The 21553-nt window shown below is 40.7% G+C and overlaps 1 protein-coding gene across 2 annotated transcripts in view; it reads left to right on the top strand.

Annotated features, from left to right (window-relative positions):
• Positions 1-21553, top strand: part of BubR1 (Bub1-related kinase) — a 73979-nt gene that overhangs the window by 30781 nt on the left and 21645 nt on the right. For both annotated transcript variants that reach the window (XM_067087079.1, XM_067087080.1), the window contains exons 13-18: positions 526-752; positions 7955-8101; positions 9157-9378; positions 10076-10260; positions 12082-12237; positions 12504-12642. In XM_067087079.1, the coding sequence (XP_066943180.1) occupies positions 526-752; positions 7955-8101; positions 9157-9378; positions 10076-10260; positions 12082-12237; positions 12504-12642 (1076 nt within the window). The remainder of the gene's footprint in view (positions 1-525; positions 753-7954; positions 8102-9156; positions 9379-10075; positions 10261-12081; positions 12238-12503; positions 12643-21553) is intronic.

Genomic DNA, 21553 nt, shown 5'->3' with positions numbered 1-21553 from the left:
TAAAAGAAAAACTGAAAATCATAAAGATTTAAAAGACTATATAAATAAAGTGCTGTGGACGCAGCAATTACTTTTAACTCTGTTAGCTTGAAAGAGAGTCTTCTACTTAAATAATAATAATAAAGGTATAAACAAGAAAATGTGGATGCATGTCAAACTTTTATTTTACTGTTAGACATGTTCTGTCTATCTGAGTCTTTTAAGATCTCAGAGGTTGAGTAGTTGGAGTTTGAATGACAAAGGTGAGTTGCAGTTAGTTGGAAAAGTAGTTGATTTGTAAGTAATGGGATGAAGGCTTGTAGGATGGTTCAGAAAATTATGGTAAGGGATTTTAGCTGAAGACCTGATCATTTTGTAATTTAAACAAAAATGGCACATGACAGAACAGACCTCATCAATGGTCTGACCCTGTAACTGGAAAATTTTTCAAAACTTCACTGATGATTTTGTTTTATGTAATGTAGTTATTAGATTTTACTTGCTATCAATTTGAAATTAAGAATTTAATTTTTCTCGTCTTCTCAGTCTCAGCCCCAAATAACAGTGGTCAGGATGGTTTAAATCACAGTCATAGTAGTCAAAGCAACTCCAGAGGTCTCAATTTAACTGATCCCACAGTCAACACCAAGATGGCTATGAATGCTATAAATGATATGTGGTCAGTCACCTTATTCAAGGAGGACAGTGTTGCTCTGGACATTGAATCAAATGCACCATCTTCAAAGCAAAGTGCACCATTTGCCATATTCCAGGTAAGATTAATTACATATTTTATATAAGTAACTTACAAAGTAATTACATAGCTATAGTTTCTAACTCACGCACCAGCTTAAATTCAAAATTCATGGTAGGGCTTCAATTGGTTAGTGTAGGTGATTAGTCCCGTCCACTAACGGGAATACCAGGAACAACTTAGCGGACAACCTCATTCTGTTTCTGTCGTGCCCGATGTAAACATCAGGTGTTTGCGGTAGTTTTGTTCATTATTTGCCAGTGGTATAACCGGATTTCAGTGAAGTATTACCGCTAATTTCGGCTAGCCTTCAAACTTATTAAGCTTTCAGGGTTAGTTTTTTATTGCTTTGTTATTATTGAGATCTGATTCAAGTTTGTAATTTTTTCGCTGCTGTAGCGAAGTTGCAACCAAGTTTAACAATTTCTTTTCACTTTTTTCCCTTAGAGATTTTGTGCTTAGTGCTTTGGTCGGTGAGCTTTAGGAGAGAAGGCGTTCTCGAGAGCCAAGAATCGTGCTCCAAGCTCCCAGCACCATCTCGCCTGGTGCCAATTACAGAGCACCCAGCTCCCGCTCTCATGTGCCCGGCATCAGCTCCCAAACGCCTGGTGCAACTCTCCTCACATCCATTTTTCTCTCCTGCCACTAGCCCTCCTACTTTTTATCCACTTGCTCCTGCACCTGGCTCCCTTGCTTCCTTCCAGTCAGTCTTGTGTCTAGGTTAACAGAAAATTAACCTTGTAACGGTGAAGTGTTGTGCAGTGGAGGAGGTGATTATCCTGCCCACTTGTTCTCCTAGACCTAAGTCACCATCAGACTCGTCTAAACCTGGGAGAAGGCATACTGAAATTCCAATGGAGGTTGGTGTGAAGTCCCCAGGTAGTTGCTCCCCTCGGTCGAACCTGTTGCACATTACCAGGTATCGACAGACGGCCACTGAAAAGGCATCTTGATGGATGTCTGGTGGAGGAGGTGACTATTTGGCCCATTGGATCTCCTAGGCCTTAAGTCCCTGCCATACTGCCCTAGACGTGGGAAGGTACATACTTGTGGTCCAAGGGAGTCCGAGGGGGTTTGCCCCTGGGAAGTTGCCCCCTCAGTAGAACCTGTAGTACATTCCCAGGTATTGGCAGACAGCCACTTTAAAGGTGTCTTGATGGATGTGTAGTGCTAGACAGCCATTGGAAAAGCATCTTGATGGATGTGTAGTGTTATCATCACTCGTCAAATTGATGTCTTCCTGAGCGCCTGGTGCCATCCTTCTAGTGTCCGGCGCCAGTTAATGTTCTCTTGGCGCCTATTCCTGAGCTCTCGACACTCTTTTTAGTACCCGGTGCCAACCTACAGAGCTCACACTGCCTGCTCTCATGCTCCCGGAGCCAGCCTACTAGTGTATGGCGCCAGTTCCTCTTTAGTACTCAGCACCCATCTTTGCTAAGAACACACTGTTGTTCTTTCTTGATCGCCAGTCTCCAAGTGAATGCCAGGCTTTGGCTTTCAAATGGCTGGTGCCAGTCCCCGATTACCAGGCGCCAACTCTTCAGTATTAGACTCCTGTCTCTGAGCGCCATAGAGACTGCTCACAAGTGTTTTGGCTCTCTTCATTATGTTCCTGCTCTGCCTAGAGTTCAAGACGAGCCGATGTTGCTCCCTTTTTAGCGACAATTAGCGTCTCTGAGTCTTGTTGTTTGCAGTCAGGGACTTTTGTGTCCCAAATTTATGAGCTTGTTGAAGAAAGCTCCCACCTCTGTTGTTTTTCTTCGTCCTCCAAAAAGTCTCAGGGAGTTGGGAGTTTGACTTTTGTTGAAAAGGGAGCAAGACAAGTGTCTTTGGACTCTCCTCCCTCTGGTGCTTCAACAGAACTAGACGACCTTGTTGAAGATCTTGTCAAGATTTTTTAATTAAAAGGTTTTCTCTTGACTGGCAGAAGGAGCACGGGCTAAGAAGATAGAGGACTCCCAAGTGTTTACCGAGAGACATCACCTTATATTGTCTCTTAGTCCTGTCTTGTGCAGACAAGGACAGTGGAGATGGTTTTTTAGAGATTTCTGCTCTTTTCTCTGGAATCTCAAGAGGAGAGAGCTCTGGTGCTCCTTTACTACTGTGAGAGCCACATAGTTGCAATCAGCCGTGTTATTTTCGCCTGCAGACCTACATCACCTCTTCCTCAGAACACAGCCTCCATCACAAGAGTCAGCTTTTTGGATGTCATTCTCAGTTCTCAGAATTTTCAAACTTTCCGTATGCCAAGAGAATCACAGCTACTCTCAGATAGTCTGCTAATTTCTTGCCCCTTTTTTCTTCTTACCCGGAACATTAGTGGATGAGTCTACTGGGGACTCTGTCGTCCACCAAGATGTTAGTCAAGTTAGTCTGTCTTCACATGAGAGGTTTGCAATTCTTCCTCAAGTTTTCATTCATTCCCGAGTTTTCCGGCACAGACAGTAAGCACTGTAACATTTTTGGGTTCTTCACGGCCGCTGAAGATACACGTAGATGACGGTTGCTGATCTCTGCTTCCTGTCAAGGCTAGCTTCATCTCACAGCCTTCCTGCAGTTTTGCTGTAGTTCCTTCTGTCACTTCCTCAGTCCGACTTTCTTTGGAATGGTGATACCTTCTCTCCTGAGTGTTCTTTTGTTGAAAGACTACTTGGGCTACAAGCACGAAGAGAAAGTGCCATGAACCCTCTCAGACCAGCGCTTTCTAGCAGTGCCCATTACCGAATGCCCGATGCCTGTTCCAGAGCGCTCAGCACTGTCTAGTCAGTACTAATCTCCTGCCGCTGAATGTCTAGTGCCCGCTCACGGACTAGTTTTTTCTGTTTAGAGGATTATGCCTGACAGGAGAATTTGTCACACCTGGTTTTAGACAAGGACACTGGTAGCTCATGCCCAGGCTTTTGTGTCTCTTATGGATTTTTCAGACTTTTTATAAACATGCCAGATATTAGTTTCTTCCATGTACAATTCCGCATATATTTTCGGTCTATATGAGGTGTCGTCGAGCCCACGCAAGGTATTATCAAGTTCAAATAAGAAGTCAAGCCCGCACGGATGTCCACGCGTCCGCACAGCTGTCAAGAGTCAGCAGGGTTGGCACTAGTCTGCACAGTTGTAAGTGAGTCTGCACAATAATCTGCAAGTTCACTTGGTTGCATGCTAGTCCGCAGGGTTGTCAGCTAGCCTGCATGGCCCACAGCCCGCTTTTTCTCTTTGAATAGAGAATGAAGTTCAAGACAGATGAACCAGACAGTCCTGTCGTCCATTCTCCAGGGTGATTAGCAGGAGACCTTGGATATGCAGGATACTTCTTTCCATGTCCACGTCCGGGCTTCAGAGGGTATCTCAGGTCTGTCTTGCGAGACAGGATCTTCCAGCTTGGGGATCTAGGCTTAGGCCTCTATGGCACAAGTCTTCTCTCGAGTCCTTGCTCCTGTTACATTTGACGTTATTTTCTGGCCATGAACATCAGTTTTTTCCTGGACAGCTGACTTCTTCGATTCCCTTTGACGGAAAAATGCTCAAAGGTTTTGAACACAAGACCAACTGGGACAGGGAAACCGTCATTTTTTCCCAAAGCCCCAGATTTAAGTCGGACCCGCAGTGGTGGTTGTCCGAACTACCTTTCGGAAGGGAAGTTCCTTCATCCTCAGAGAGTAGACTTAGGCCCCTTTTACACCATGCGTTGTGCGCGTTGCGATGACGCAGACAGCAATCGACTTATACATCTTATGGAGTTGTTCACATTTTGCGTGTGCATGATTTCACCGCTTTATTGCCACAGAGCATGTGCGTGGTACCACCAGGCTTATGTGTTGACGCAGATGGATGTGGTGGCCAGTGGACCATCATGTTCAATACACGTCTTCACATCATTCGTATCATACGCACTTGGCAGCATGCTGAACTACTCTCCAGTAGAGGTCCACGCTTCAACATCGGCACGTCTTGTTATAGTGGAACGTGAAATCGATATAGATCTCCTTATATCTTTAGTGGAGATGAAACCAGTGTTATGAGATAAAGGTCTCAAAGACTACAAAAGTTGGAATTTGATTATATCTGCATGGAGGGAAGCTTGCAACACCCGGATATCATTGCAGACAGCCTTCACCTGTGCATCCTTCGATGTCCAGTTCTTGTTCCAGCCAACCTTCTGTGATTTCTGCAGGATCCAGTTCTCATTCAAGACAATCTCCTAACCTTTCTCCGGAAGCAAGTTCTCATTTCAGACAGCCATCACCGAACATCGAGGAAATCCATGAGGATCAAAGAAGGAAAGTAAGCAATGGAGGCCCATCATACTTAGTGTTCAGATGTGACAGAAGAGTACAATCTAGATTTTACAACGATGCCTTAATCTCAGTATTTTACTTTCATCACTTTCAGATTTGTATTATAAATAACAGTTGTATGACAATGTACAAAAAAGGTGTAATACTGATGAGCATGTAATCTACTCTTGTTAAATAAAATAAACTTTATGTGGATGCCTACCGTAGACTGAATATTAAACAAGTCTCAAATATTGTCGATTCTGCATAACACAGGTGTGTGTGGCAAAATTTAAAAACCACCGCACTTTCTGCGGTGCGGTGAATGCACCTATCTGCAACAACAACACTCATAGTGTGAAAGTAGCCTTAGACTTCTCAACGCCTTGATCTAGGTTGGAGAGCCCGCTTGGGGAACCAGGAATTTTCCAGGACATATCCCTAAAGAATGGAGCCTTCACATCTAGTCAGAGAGCTGAAAGCGATTCACTGGGGTTTCAGTGCTTCTTGACCCTAGTTCACTCCTAGACTGTGGTAATCCATTTAGACTGGACCACAGTCCTAACATTTATTACGTTAGCAAGGAGACTCGCTCTCATTTTCTCTCCACCAAACAACAAGAGAACTTCTACTGTGGACGATCAAAATCGAGTTTTCTAGTCTCCCAGTTTATTCAGGCCAACTAATAAGTTCTGGCAGAAGAACTGAGCCATCAGAAGCTGCTTCTTACCACCGAGTGGACCTTGAATCCCTTTGTCTGTCAGGATCTATGGAATCTATGGGACAGGCCAACTTTGGACCTGTTTGCCACCTTAAGGAACCTTCTTCCTCTCTTTTGTTCCCCAGCCCCAGACCCTCTAGCATGGGCAGCAGACTCCATGCTGCAAGTTCAGTCCAGTTTGGACCCCTACGTCTTTCTGCCCTTCATCATAGTCAAGAAAGTGCTGAACACGTTTCAGGCTCATCACAACATTATGGTGACCCTCATAGCCCTGTTCTGACCCATGAAATAATGATTTCCAAACCTGCCATGGTTGTTGGTGAACTCTCCAAGACTTCTTCCCCAATCCATGTCTACTTGGTCAACCTCACTTCAGGAGATACCACCAAGGATGGCTCGCTCTTGTCCGGATGGGCCTCAGACTGTCCGGAAGCATGTCAGAATGAAGGGGTTTTTCTAGACTTACTATAAGGACTATTGCAAATACAGACGTCAATCTTCTAACTCCGTCTACCAGAGTAAGTGAGCGGTTTTCCGTAGCTGGTGTCTCAGACTCTACTTCTCTTCTTTCGAGACATCTGAAACCCGAATTGCAGATTGCCTCTTTTATCTGAGGACATCTAGAATCTCTTGTATTCCCCCATTAAAGGGTGTCGAGCTACGTCTAACTCAGTTTTTAAGCAACTTCATCAAGTCCTTTGAATAGTTCAAGCAAGGAAGGAAATCTGGTCTCCTGGAACCTGAACGTAGTGTTGAAGTGACTGACAGGTCCCTCTTTTGATTTAACACTCCTCTTCTCAGAAAAGACCTTACCCAGAAGGCTATCTTCCTGGTGACCTTGGCTTCTGCTAAAGCGTTTTAGTGAGATCCAAGCCATTGTTCTAGACTAGGTCTTTTTCACAAGGAGACATGGTTTGCTTGTTTACCCTTGGATTTTAGCCAAGAACAAGGACTTATCCAAGACCTGGATCCATTCTTTCTCCCTTAAGAACTTAACAGACATCTTGGCTCTGACAAAGAATAGAGCGCCCTCTGTCCAGTTGGAGTTTTCAGGTATTACCTGAGCAAGACCCATTTCGACCTCATACTCAGAAAGCATTGCCCTTCATCCAAAATGGACTTTATTTCTAAGACCTATCTCAGATTCAGGAGAGCATTATGCTTACTTTAGGTGGAAGCTAAGGATGTCAGAACAGCTTCTACCTCATTAGCTTGCAGGCACAATATGCCCCTTACTTCCATTTTGCAATCGACCTACTTGAAGTGTAATCAGTCTTCGCCTTCTCACTATTTTTAATGAAAGTTAAAACAGTGTTAAAATTTTGCAGTACCTTGCAACCAGTATTAATAACTGGCATGGTATTGCAGGAGGAAGCATAGGATTTTCCCCTAATATCTCTTCACCTTGTAGTAAGGTGCCTGGTTTTGGGGAGCCAGGGGTACAATGTACCTGGAGCACCCACCACTCTCAGTGGACAGGTTGTGGTTTTATTTCAGTGTAGGTGACTTTATTGTCTGGTTGTTTTTTATATTGGTACTGTGCTCAGGGCAAGGGCACCTATTGATGCTTAGCTAGCCATTGGAATACTCCTTTGCTGCAAAGGTCCCACTTAAGTAGAGGTGCTCCATGGCTATACTGCTTTGTAAGATGAGCACCAACCAGAGGCAGTATTCTCCTGCAGTAGCTCTCTTAACTGATAAGGAAACAACAAGCATTGTTTTCAATGCTAGCAACTTTTCTGTTTCAAATTCATTACATGACTTAATGTTTTGGAGTAGATTATGTCCATGTATCCCACCTCCTGTCAATATGGGATTCAGCTATGTAATTACTTGGTAAGTTACTTATATAACAATACTATTTTTATAATAAAATTAAGTTTTATATATACTTACCAGGTAATTACAGAATCAGAGCCAACCCTCCTCCCCTCTGGTGGATATGAGGCACAAACAGCATGAGATTGTCTTCTAAGTCGTTACTGGTATTCCCATTAGTGGGTGGGACTAGTCACCTACACTAAATTGAAGCACTGCCGTGAATTTTGAATTTTAGGCTTCCGTGAGTTAGAAACTATAGCTATGTAATTACTCGGAAAGTATATATAAAACTCAATTTTATTATAAAAATAGCATTTTAAAATTTATCTGATGTATGTTTATACTAAAAAATTACATTTTGTTTAAAAGTAGTGTTTAGCTTATTTTTTTTTTTTTTTTCCTAAGGATAATGCATGTGGGAAGAAAGATGCAGACATTGCCCAGGAGGCCCCATCACAGCCGTTCACTATCTTTAGCGATGATGGAAATCACGGTACAAATTTTGCTGCACCATTCACCATTCATCAAGATGGAGCCACCTGTAACACAAAGGTTAGTTTGCCCTTTTTCCTTTTCCAATTTCATAATCACCTGATTAAACTTAGGTGCAAGTGCACAATCTATGAAAGTATATTATGTGAAATTTTCCCATTAGGATTGGGTAAGAACTGGTATTGGGAGAACTGTTTCCACACTTTTTAAAAATTGAATTTTAGTAATTTTTATGTATGCAAGTGTTGTAATGTATTAAAGTATGTGTGTTTTGAATCTATTTCCAGAGTTTTTAACATTTAAGCATTATCTTGTACTACGTGTATTTTAAAGTTTTCCATTACTAAGCTTCAAATGCTCATTGCTCTAGCTCTTAATGGTAATAGGGTATGCCAGAGAGGGATTTGACAGGTTATAATCAGATTGTGCATCCTGTACAGCTGCATTCTTACATCAGAAATCATTTAGAGAAAATATATAAAATACTGTAATGTAATGATGGAATTTTATTTTATTTTTTTCATGAGTGAAAAATCAGTCAGTTTTTCATAGTTTGATTGGTATGTACCCTTTTAGTTTACTATTTCTTGCAAATAAGATAATTCAGCTTACTATACCAGTTCAGAAATACACTGGCAGAAAAATAAAGAATTCTGGAATTTGCAGTGTTTGCTTCTAAGTTTTGTGTGCGGAGCTGCTATTCCATTGTATGTGGCCTCACACTCCTGTTCTAATTATTTGACTCTTGATGTTCGTTTATGATTTCTTTTAAATACTTTTTAAGCTGGCCATATACTCCATAAGAACCTGGAATTGCTAAAACCTATCCAACAGATCCCCACAGGCAAAGGTTTCTTAGAAGAGGCAGCTGAGGGGATCTCCAAGTTGTGCAGATCTTTCCTCGGCCTCTAGCGGGCAAAGTAGATTTCATTCCATGGTTGATGCAGTGAAAGAAAGATTGATTTGATCTGTATAATTCTTTCTTAGTTAACAAGATTCTTCTTGATTGTGAGATGCTTTTTTGTTAATTTTAGAAAAAAATTGTATTTTTTTTTTACTGACTGGAATGCAATGTACTGTATGTTACTAATGTTTGGATACCTTTTCTCTTGTAGACAGCAAATGGTGTGTCAGACCCTAATCATCTGTATCCTGAAACCCAAGATGAAAATGCACCACCTGAAGGCTTTAAGCAAGAAAAAAATATCCGGACTTTGTCAGGTGTTTTGCAGCCTACAACTAATGTCCCAATCTCAGTAGAAGATGTGGAAGATAAGATTGAGGAAAAAAATCTACAAAGTGAAGATAACTCTGGTACTAAAGTAGATTCAAACCCTGTAAGTGTTTTGGATATTTAATTTTAATGGTTTTAAGTTTTGTTCTTCATGGTATTCTCTCTATTTTTCTGTTAGTAACCCATCAACTTTATGGACTACTTTACTTATCAGCTAAATTATTATTTTGCTTGGTTGCCATTTTAGATGTCTTACATTCCTAAATAAATCTCATGAACTGAGTGCTGTTGTAAAGTACAGGTTAGTTTATGTTAGGAACTATGTAGAACTGCCACAGCTGTAAGATATCTAGGAAATACTCAAGCTTGGTAACTTGTTAACTACATTTTACTTTTAGTACTGTGCATATTCAACTGCTACAGGAAGATCTTGTCCAGTTCATTGTGACACCTTTCATTAAATGCTTTAAATTAGATTTAGTTAGTAAAATTCACTGTTGATGTGTTGGGATTTTCATTCACAGATATACAGAAAAAAAAATAGGAATTTTGATGCTTGCTTAGTATAGTACTAATATTGCTAAATTGTATATACATTTTCATGATTGGGCTCAGCTTCACCACACCATACACTACAGTATCTACAGTATAAGAGTAATCTGTGACATTACTAGGTAGTAAAAGGCAGAGGATATAGTAAAAGCAGGGAGAATAATGGGTGCAGAATGAGCAAAGTGTATGTGTGTGTGGATGTGTTCATGCACAGACTTTGGAAACATGAAAGCTTTTTTCTTCAACAGGATGATAACTTTGAAGAAGACTTTCTCCCTATTAATGGAACAGTAATTGCCGATTTCACTTTAAAAATGCCCAACAATCCAGAAGCATTTGCAAAAAATCTAAAAATTGCCTCCACACCAGCCTATTTTCTCAAACAAGATGATGGAGATGACAAAACAATTGGTAATCTTCTTAAAGGTGGCTGGTAAGTTTCTTATTTTTTGTATGATATGTGTGGTTTTAGGATGTTATGTTGAATTTAATGAATTATAGGTGATTACATCTAAAATTTCATATTATTTATATTATAATGCACAGTAACTCTTCCATAAATTAATATGCGTCTGTAACACTCGTAAGTTAGAGGTAGATGATTATAAGCCTTGTGTACCTATCATAAATCTCTGCTTTGTGAACCAATGGGATTTTCTTACTTACCAGTAAAATACCTATCTGTACTTTTCATCCAGCTGGTTTTCCAGTGGCTTTTAACTAACTGCTTATTATTCATCATGGTTCTGGAACTTTTCCATTTCTAATTTTTCTGAGGGGTCTCTTAAGGCCTGCTTTTGGTTCCTTCATCTTGTCATTATCCTTCAGTTCATTCTACCCCAGCTTTTATACACTTTGTCCCTTTCGTATATTTTCCATATTTTTTCAGCCACTCATACTAAGAATAGAAAGAATAAGTATCATTGACATAAAGATCAATTCAGGCATACCAAACTGGCCATTCAATCTCATAAACACTTGTAAGATTGGGTGCTCTCAAAACATGGGGAGTAATGAGGTGCTGTAGCTGTATTTAAAGTGACCCCTACTATAAATTTGAATGATAGTTGTTATAAACTTGACAGTCATTACTTCTCATATTTTGAGAGCACCAAAACAAATATTGTTAAAAGACTGAATGGTCAGTTTGTATGCCATAATATTGTTATATCATTGATAACTTGTTTTTATTTTCTTCTACTCTTACTGGCCTGTGCAACATTCCTGTATTCACTTGCCTAAAGAGGATCCTAGTGTGGCTTGAAGCTGATAGATTCCTCAAGATTACAGAATGCCTGAAGAATGAGTTAATTTTTTTTTCCACAACATTTCAAGTTTATTCCAATTTATAGTATAGATTTTTGAACATCACACTATAAATTGGAATAGAAATAAAGTAAAAGGCAACCTGCTGGTAGTACTTTGCATTTGTGGTCATTTCTCACACTTTGGTAGCAATGAGCATCACAGTGTGTTGTTTTTTATGGAAGCTGTGAGAAGGCTGGGTGGCAGGAATTTTTATTTTTTCTCGTAATGGTGGTTATGAACTTTTTTTCCCACTATAAGCCTAGTACTTATAAATCATCCTGAACTGAAATTCAAGTGTAATGGATTGGGTTGCAAAGAATTCTAGAAAGTTACTTGAAGTTATCAGGAAGAGAGAGAGGTTTGGGTACTGTATTACTCAATTTTTGTTGCAATTACAGTACAGTATATGTTACTACTGAAAGCTTTGTGAAGTATGTGAAAGATTCAGTGTAGGTATGGAAGGTAAAAAGAAATAATCACTTGAATGATTAGTGAAACTACTGACAGCAGAAAATTCTTGTACTGGCCACTAGAGATTTGTTTGTTGTTTATTGAAACTTGAATGTTCAGTAGCTTTCATAAAAAGCAATTTGTGAGTGTGATGTGATAAGTGATGAGCTGGTATTTTTCTATAGATGTATATATGCAGTAATTATTACATTGGGATGGCATAATTCTTAATCATATAATTTTAAACTAGGACATTTTTGTGACTCCCATCATGCTTATGCTTTAAGGGAAAAGAAAAGATGTTTCAGTTAGGAGAATTTCAGTACAGTAAAGAACAGAACAGAGAAAATTGTTAAACTCATAACCAGACAGTTTAAATTTCATGCAGTATTTTGTTTCATAAGCTTCCAAACTATCAGGTTAGTAATGATCGTATTCATCATAAGAAATGTCCATTTTCTTGGGTTTGAGTGTACCATTTATTGCTTTATTTCAGCTTCTTCCCAGTTGAAGAGGAGGAGGAGGAAGAGGAAAAAAAAGAAGACAGTGGAGAGGTGATGCCACCTCCCAGCACAAGTCGTCCTGTGTCATCCCCACCTGGATTAAGTGCCAAATATCTATCACCTATTATGGAGGCTTCCAGAGAATACAAGTAAATATTTGATCACATGGTTATATTATTACTATTTTTAACAAATAATTAGCATTTGTGCAGGTTGTTTTCACTCAAATTAATATCATGTCTTTGGGACAAACACTTGAAAAATCTCTGTTAAACTAGCTAGTAGCTAAACAAGGCGATATTGGAAGGATTAAAGATGCTCCTTCAGTGTGTTTCAGATGATTGAATTTTTAATTTATTTACTTTATCCATTATTTTTCATATATTTTATTACACATTGAATGTCACCATTCCAGGTCATCATCATCAAGCAGTTCAGGATATTCCGCATCTTCCACATTATGTTCAAATTCTATTCATGGTGTCACTCAGTATGGTGGATTGTCAACAACCCAAACATTCCGCTTTAGGCATAATTCAAATTCACAAGCTGAGGTATGTAATATTTTCATGTTAATGAAATTTTGGCTTACCTTTTGGAATTAAGTGATGCATCATAAATTTAAGCACTGCTGTTTCTCCTTTTAAGTCTTTTCAACCATAATACAGTAGCTCCTCGGTATACAAATTTAATTTGTTCCAAACTCCAATTTGCACATGTTCGTATATCGATCCGAATATTCCCATAAGGAATAATGGGAATTCAATTAATTTGTCCCACACTCAAGAATTTCCCCAAATCAACCCTTTGTACCCTCTTGAATACAGTTATTTTAAGTGCATGAACAAAATATCATTTATGATAACCATACTCAACAAAATAAATATAAGAATAAAGCATTTCACAATAAAATTTTAACATAAAAGATGAGCAAAATTACGTCACCATGGTGACACACAGCTGACTTGAGGTAAGGGAGGGAGTGTTTAGTTAAGGAGGGAAGGAGAAGAGACAGTAAAAACATTACTGTACTGTATATATGTAAAAGCAGTAACAATTCACAGAAAAAAATAAAAGAATAAATTTAACAATAATAAAATATAAAAACAATCAACTGCAATACGGTAACAATAAAAAATCGAAAGGGAATCTTACCTTGAGCGAGTGTTCGGGACAGCACTAGTGAGGCAGTAGACAGGTGAGGGAGGGGATGGTGGTGGGTTATTGGGTGGGAGACAGGCATCCACTTCTCACTGACTTCACACTGGGACCGGGGGCTTGGTTGATGTTGATTTTTCTTTTTTCACTATGTTTCGCCCGTTTGCTTTCACTTACACTTGATTCGCCCGCATCACTTCTTTTTGTTACGGTAAAATGCCTGTTGAGTGATACTTGCTTTTTTGCAGTTTTTTAGCACTAAAAATAACTCATCGCCACATCATCAAACAAACTGGCGCCACGTTCTGCTTCTGTGCGCCTTGGATTGTTTGTTTCTACAAATTTCTTTAGTTTTCCCACATTTCACACCACTTCCTGATATCTGTGGATGACTGGCAAAGTCAGCACTGTTTCCACCTCATCCTTGGATGAAGAAAGTTCCTCTAACTCACCTCTCTTTGTCTCTTCAAGCATCTCCTTCAATTCAGCTACTGTCAACTCCTCGTCGTGTTCATCAATCAGTTCGTTCATGTCTTCGTGGTCTACCTCCAGCCCCATGGTTTTACCAAATGACATGATCATCTCCACAGTTTGGTCCTCATGAATGAAACCTTTGAAGTCACATTCAAGAACGCAGTCAGGCCATAGTTTTCTCCATGCAGAATTGAGCATTCTTTTTGTGGCGCCCTGCCATGCTTTATTAATGGGCTTTAAGCAGCTGACGATATCAAAATGCTCCTTCCAAAACTCCTTGAGGGTCAGGTTCGTTGCTTCGGTAACCTTGAAGCATCTTTTGAAACAGAGCCTTTGTGTAGAGTTCTTTAAAGTTGGATGTGACCTGCTGATCCATGGGCGGGAGTATGGTGGTGGTATTGGGAGGGAGGGACACAATGTGGATGGAGTCAAACTGCCTGTCCAACAGCTCGTGATCTTTCATGTCCTTCAGATGGGCAGGTGCGATGTCCATTACAAGTACGGCTTTGAGCGGCAATCCATTTTCTTTTAAATAACTTTTTATAGTTGGGCAGCACACTTAGTTCACCCACTGCAAGAACAAAGCCTGTGTGACCCAGGCTTTATCATTGGACTTCCACACGACACACAGCTGCCTCTTCTGCACATTATGTTTCTTAAATGCTCATGGATTCTCAGAATGATAAACCAGCAATGGCTTTATTTTTAGATCCCCCGATGCATTAGCACAGAACAAAAAAGTAAGGCGGTCTTTCATTTGCTTATGTCCTGGCATTTTCTTTTCTTCGGATGTAATATAGTTCTTCTTCGGCATCTCCCGAAAAAGTCCTGTCTCATCACAGCTGAATACAGTACTTGTTGGGGCTGGTAACCCTGAGAATCCACAAAACTTTTAAACTTCTCCACACACTCTTCGACTGCCTTTGTATATGCACTCGCAGCCTGCACGTGCCAGACAACTGACCTTACCCCCTTTCGTTTCATAAATTTTTGGAACCATCCATGGCTTGCCTTGAATTCCATTTGAGAAAGATCTGGCAAGTCCTTGGCGACTTCTCCATAAATGGTCAAGGCTTCCTGCGAAATCATGGCTTGATTCCCCTGCAAGCCCTTTCTGCCTCAGCCAGAGAAGCCACAATTTCTCCATTTCATCCATTGCTTGCGGGCGCTGCGTAAACGGTATTCTTGTTACTCCTACTGCAGTGTCTAATGCCTTAATTTCCTCTTTCTCCTTTAGAACAGTACATATTGTTAACATAGATCTGCCATACTCTCGAGCTAAGCCAGATGTGTGTTCCAGCCTCGTGCTTGGCGATCATTTCTTTCTGAACCTCAACAGTTAAAGGCTCCTTTTTCTTCATCACTTCCTTAACAGGCTCTTCTTCATGTGTGGCATTGTTATTCCCAATTATTAATGACAATATAATTGCAAAAATATGATGCGATAAAGTTATGCAAAGTCTCAGCCACAAGCACAAACAGGAACTCGGGGTACGATTTAGACTAGCGCGGATCAGTGAGTTTGTGTCGGTCATGAGGCAAATGAGGTTGATTAAGTATTTTTCAGAACCTACTTTGACATTTTAAAAAAGAGAAGAGGGAGCAAGGTAAAGGCAGTTTTTTGTTTCCCGCCTTCCAAGTTGTCCAGGTCGAGTTATAGGTTTTACGCAATGGGAGAAGCACCTTCCCTGGGAGTCAGCTCAGTGGTCTGGTTAAACTAAGGTATACTTACTTTTACCTTCTCTAGAGTATTTTTAAGGTCTTTGAAGTGATGAGCTTCCTAGACTGGGCGATGGGTGCTCTAGTGCGCAAGCTTGGAGACTGCTCCTTTTTATATCGACATTTCTACGGACCTCTTAGGAGTACTTTCCTGTATTGACCGGGGCATTTGCGACAGTACACAGTTACTTCAAAAGGTGTCACTCCATCCCAGAGATCGGCCTTCCTCCGCTCCCCTTTGGAAAAGACACATCTTTTTCCCCAGGCTACAGTACTAGACATTGCCTCTGACCTGCAGAAAAAGAACACTCGGGACCTGCTCTCCCAATCTGCAAGACGCCCCAAGGATTCTTCGGCTCTTCCTCCCAGATCTTTGTCTCTGTTGCAGCCTACTCCCTTTCGGAGCTCCCGTTCTAGGACACATACTAGAACGAGCATATACCTGTTTCCCATAGCGTTCCATCAAGAAGTCTTCCGCCAAGAAATGAAGTTGTAGTCCTCCTTACTCAGGTAGGAGTGTGGCCCCTCCGCTTTTGGGAACGGTGGGAACAAAAGGGAGCGGAACCCTAGATAGTGTCTGTTCTGGAGGGCTACACTGTCCCCTTTTTGAACAAACCTCCTCTAGTCTGCAAGCCTGTCAAATTGACGGCTTACCCTCCAGGCTCAGAGAGATTTGCTGCTTTCTTGCTAGAGGTCAAGTCTCTTGTTAAGAAAGAGGCCATAGAGGTAGTAGAGGACATTCATTCTCCGGGATTCTACAACTGTCTCTTTGTAGTACTCAAGTCATTGGGGGACTGGAGACCTGTTTTGGACTTAAGTGCTTTAAATGTCTTTGTCAAAAAGACAACTTTCAGGATGGAAACAAACCATTCGGTCCTTGCATCCATTCGCCAGGGACAATGGATGGCGTCCGTCGACATGCAGGACGTGTATGTTCATATTCCAGTGCATCCGACTTCGAGAAAGTACCTCAGGTTTGTGTTTCAGGGCAAAGTGTTCCAATTTCAGGCTCTGTGCTTCGGTCTCTCGACGGCTCCACAAGTGTTTACCAGGTTATTGGCTCCCCTAGCAAAATAACTTTATCTGATGGGGATAAAGATCTCCCTATATCTAGACGACTGGTTACTACATTTCTGCTTGAAAGCTCAATGTACGGTGGACATTCGCACAACTCTTCTCTTGGGCCCAAGAATTGGGTCTCCTCATCAATCGGGACAAGTCTCTCCTGACGCCTTCTCAGGAGATTCCTTATTTAGGAATGATGATCAACTCTCGGGATTTTCTGGTTTTACAAGTGTCTCCAGGCAGTGAAAGAATTTCTGGAACTAAACTTGCGGGGCCAATCAATGGATGAGTCTTCTAGGTACGCTCTCGTCCATGGAACAATTCATCACTCTGGGAAGACTTCGCCTGAGACCTCTGCAGTTCTTCCTCAGAGCCAGCTGGAACAGGAAAAAGTTCCCAGACTTGTTTGTGTTCCCGATAGCGTTGGAAATCAAGGAGGATCTTTGTTGGTGGAGTTCCAAGAAGAGGCTATTAGAAGGGAAATCTCTTCTACCTCTGAACCCCAGCCTAGAGTTCTTTTCAGACGCGTCGAACTTAAGTTGGGGGCCCCTTTTATGGTTAAAAGAAGTGTCAGGTACCTGGTCTCGGGAACAGCAAAACTGGCACATCAATGTAAAGGAGTTACAGGAGATATTTCTGGGCCTACAGTGCTTCGCTTCAGAAGTCCACAGAAAGACAGTAGCAGTGCATTCAGACAGCACGAAGGCACTGGCGTACATCAAGAAAAAGGGGAACTCATTCTTTCTCCCTGTACAAAGCAGCAAGAGGTCTTCTTCTCTGGTTACACCAGAACAACACCCAAGTGACAACTGGCGGACGAATTGAGCTGTCAGAAACAGATCCTTCCCACGGAATGGACATTAGACTCGTTAGTTTGTCTGGATCTGTGTAAGCTCTGGGCGACCAATGCAGTGTTGCAGGACTGGTTGGGCAAAGATCTGTATGCCTTTCCCCACTCAGTTTAGTGAGACAAGTCATCAACAAATTCCGGTCTCACCAAAACCTATCCGTGATTTTGATAGCCCCTTTCTGGCCAGCAAAGGAATGGTTCCCAGATCTGCTGGAACTTCTTGCAGACTACCCAAGACTGCTGCCACAGAATCAACAACTTCTCAGGCAACCTCACGTCCGATGGTTCCACCAAAACCTGTCTTCTCTGGCCCTAACAGGATTCAAACTGTTAGACGACTGCTCTGAAAGAAGGGCTTTTCGAGAGCAGCTGCAGACGCAATTGCGAAGTGCAGAAGACAGTCATCAGATAATGTGTACCAGGCTAAGTGGTCCATCTTCAGGTCATGGTGCAGAAGAAATAATGTGTCTTCTAATACCTCTGTAGCAGAAATAACGGACTTTCTTCTGTTCCTGTGCTCCACTGAACGACTCTCCACGTCTACCATTAAAGGCTACAGAGCTATGCTTAGCTGAGTTTTCTGCCATAAAGGAATGGACTTATCGTGTAACCAGGATTTGTCCGATCTTATTAAGTTCTTTGATACCACAAAGCTTGAGGAAAAACCTTTGCTATCCTGGAATCTAGAAGTGGTAATTAAGTGGCTGGCCAATTCACTTTTTGAGCTCATTCAGTCTATCTCTTTAAGGGATCTTACCATAAAAACTTTTTCTGGTTGCCTTGGCCACTGCCAAAAGATCCAGTGAAGTCCATGCTTTGGACAGAAATATCGGATTTTCTCAGGGAAATGCAGTTTACTCCTTTTCCCTAGACTTTTTAGCTAAGAACGAATTGCCATTGAGTCCATGGCCCCGTTCATTTATGATTAAGAGCTTGTCCGAGATAGTGTGAAGAAGGAAGAACTCTGTGTCCAGTAAGGGCCCTTAAGTTTTATCTTCACAGAACGCAGAATATTCGTGGTACCTCAAGGAACCTTTGGTGTTCTGTGAATTATCCCTCTCGACCCTTGTCCAAGAATGCCCTGACATTCTTTCTCAGGAAATTGATTTCAGAAGCACATTCCATGGTGAGCAAAGACTCTTTCTCCTCCTGCAAGGTAAAAGCCCATGAGATCAGAGCGGTTGCTATGTCTTTGGCATTTTAAGCGCAATTTATCCCTCACATCGACTGTGCAAGTGACATTTTGGAAGTGCAAGTCGGTGTTTGCATGCATTACTTAAGGGATATCGAAACTACTTATGATCAGTGCAGTACCTTGGGTCCATTTCACGCGGCTGGCATGGTGTTGGGGGAGGAAATGTAGAAAGCAATGTCCTTTCTTTAATCTCTTCGCCTTGCTTAGGGTGTTGAGTTTTTGGGGAGCCTGGGAGTACTACATACTTTGGAGTACCCTCCAGTCTTTTGGTTTTAATGGTTGGGCATTGGTATTATTAATTTGGTTTTTGGTGGTTATCGTGACTATTTGCTCCGGTTATTTTGTGTGGCACTGCTCCCTGAGCAGGGGGCATCTTGTTTTACTTTGCTAGCCCTCGGAAATTAGTCCATTGCTACAAAGCACCCACTAGTAGTAGGCCCTCAAGGCTTTACCGCCTTGCCTCTACTGGATAAGATGAGTGCCAACCAGGGGCAGTATCTACTTGTAGCAGCTCTCTTATCATGTAAGGTTCAACAACAGTGATTCAATGTTAGCAAATTTCTATTCTCAAACTCATTACTAGTAATAATGTTTTGGGGTAGATATGTCCAACCCTCCCACCTCCATTGAATATGGGAATCAGCTATGTAATTACTGGGTAAGTTACTTATATAGAAATGACATTTTTATAATAAAGTAAAGTTCTATACATACTTACCCAGTAATTACATGATCGGAGCCCTCCTGCCTCCCCTCTCTTGAACATAAGGGCATAAACAAATTGAAGCTCTTTGCTGTTTTGTACCTCTTTTTACACCCGAAAGTGGGTGGGGCATGTCGCCATAACCAAAACAAACTAGCGTGGCCTGCAATTTCAAAATTTTAAGCTGGCTGTTAAAAGAAACTAATAGCTATGTAATTACTGGGTAAGTATATATAAAACTTTATTTTATTATAAAAATGTCATTTTCTATGCTCTTGATTTAGTAAGTGATAATGAAGTAAAGAAACAAAAGACAGCCAGCGAATACTGTTGTGAAAACTTTAGGTTATTTAAAGGAGTAAGTACTGTATGTATGTAGATATGCCTAATATATTATGTTTTAAGAGTTGTAAATTTCTTTAATTCTAATCAGCTGCCATTACTGTTATAACATGAGTCAGTAAATATATATAACAATGTTCTCAGTTAATTTGTTCACAAATGTCTGTTTACTTCGGCATTAGTATTGAATGCTGGCTTCTTTCAAGACTTTTGTTGGTATTTTTCATGTTTTCTTGTGTTATTTTTCAGTAAGTGTTGGTACAGGTAGTGTTCCTTTGTAAACTATCATTAATACTTGTGTTAATCAGAAGATTTTACATATGTTTTGATTTTATTTGTCCATAACATGTCTGGTAAAGTTCATGTAAGCAGTTTTATTTAATCTTTCCATCTGTTTCTATCCTTGCATTATATGATGGTACTTTATGGTAAATTTTAATAAAGGTCATATTCTTCAATGAATTGTCATTATTATTGCAGTGTAGATGAGTTTGATACAACCGAAAAAACTCTATTTTTTCATATGTCCAGTGAAGTTTTTCAGGTGACTGTATGAAGAATGGGAATCTCTCTCTCTCTCTCTCTCTCTCTCTCTTATATATGAACTGCTTTTTAGTACTGAAAATTAAACCACTCATATATCACTAGGTCTTCTTGTTTAACTTGGGTTTCTTAATGGCTTTGTGATGCTTAAAAATTTCCTGAATTGTAAATGCAGTTCATTAAGTAAAATCTCAATTTCAGTATCAGTGACAAACATTTCTAGCCAACCCAATGAGAATGAGGTGGTTTGATTCTGTGTTTTGTCTAAACAGTGTAATAATGATGATAATGTTTGGAGACTGAGGTCACCGTTAGGAGCAGTTTGGAACAGTATAACAACTAGGGATCAACAACCTTCATGGCAGGTGGCTCAGGGTTATCAATCTCTGAGGGCTTTAGTTCATTCAAGACCTTATGGCTGTTCAGCTCTAAGAGAAGACACGGTGCTGGTACAAGGCTGTGTGGACTATGTGGGTGGTTTGGCAGTTGTTGCATGTGATGGGGAGGGAGTGACCAGTGAGGAGGCAAAGGCTTTTCTAGCAGATCTTGTAAACAGGTCAGAAGTGGTGGCTTGTTCAGTGGATGTTGCTTTCTTATCCTGGAAGGTCCTGTGCGTGATTTAGTACCAAATGACCTCTTGAATTGTTAAAATTAAAGTATATTATTTATTGCTTTAAACAGAGTCTGCCTCTTTCCTCCTCTCTCTCCAGTGCCTGAGGATTGGTCACAGTGAAGATGACTTGCCCAGCTGTCATATATGAGACCAATGGTGTATCATCATCTTGGTATACATTCGGTCCACGCATCCATCTCTATCAGTTTGGTCTGGACAAGGTTGATTTTGTAAATTTTTGTCTTGTCCATGTAGAGTACAAGTTTCTTTAGGATATATTTATCATTATGGAACGTTGTGCCAGGCTACAGTTTTTCCATGCTTTTTGTAAAATTTGCCATGTTACTTTATTCTAGATCAAAAAAGGCATGTACACTGCACCTTTGATGGTGAAATACTGGGAGCATTTGTGCAGAGGTATAATTTAGTAGCTTTTGTGCTAAATATGCTATTGCTATTTATATATTAATGAATGATCCCTTGGAGAAAGGTTAAGGTCATCCATTAGAAACATCACCTCTGACTGATACATCAATGGTTCTTGTGACCCTTTATCAACCTCTTGTGGCTGTAGCGAACTTGGTCTGAACCCTGAAAAAGGTTCAGACTACCAGTGATATTTTGTTTAATAAAAACTTATAGTCAGCAATTAATGTCATTTCTCAAAGAGAAAGTTAAGTATACCTTAGATTTACCAGACCACTGAGCTGATTAACAGCTCTCCTAGGGCTGGCCCGAAGGATTAGACTTATTTAACGTGGCTAAGAACCAATTGGTTACTTAGCAGCGGGACCTACAGCTTA

The sequence above is a fragment of the Macrobrachium rosenbergii genome, chromosome 43, assembly GCF_040412425.1.
Source record: "Macrobrachium rosenbergii isolate ZJJX-2024 chromosome 43, ASM4041242v1, whole genome shotgun sequence".
NCBI lineage: Eukaryota > Metazoa > Arthropoda > Malacostraca > Decapoda > Palaemonidae > Macrobrachium > Macrobrachium rosenbergii.
The sequence above is the reverse complement of the archived record's forward strand: the minus strand, read 5'-3'. Positions and strand labels throughout refer to the sequence as shown.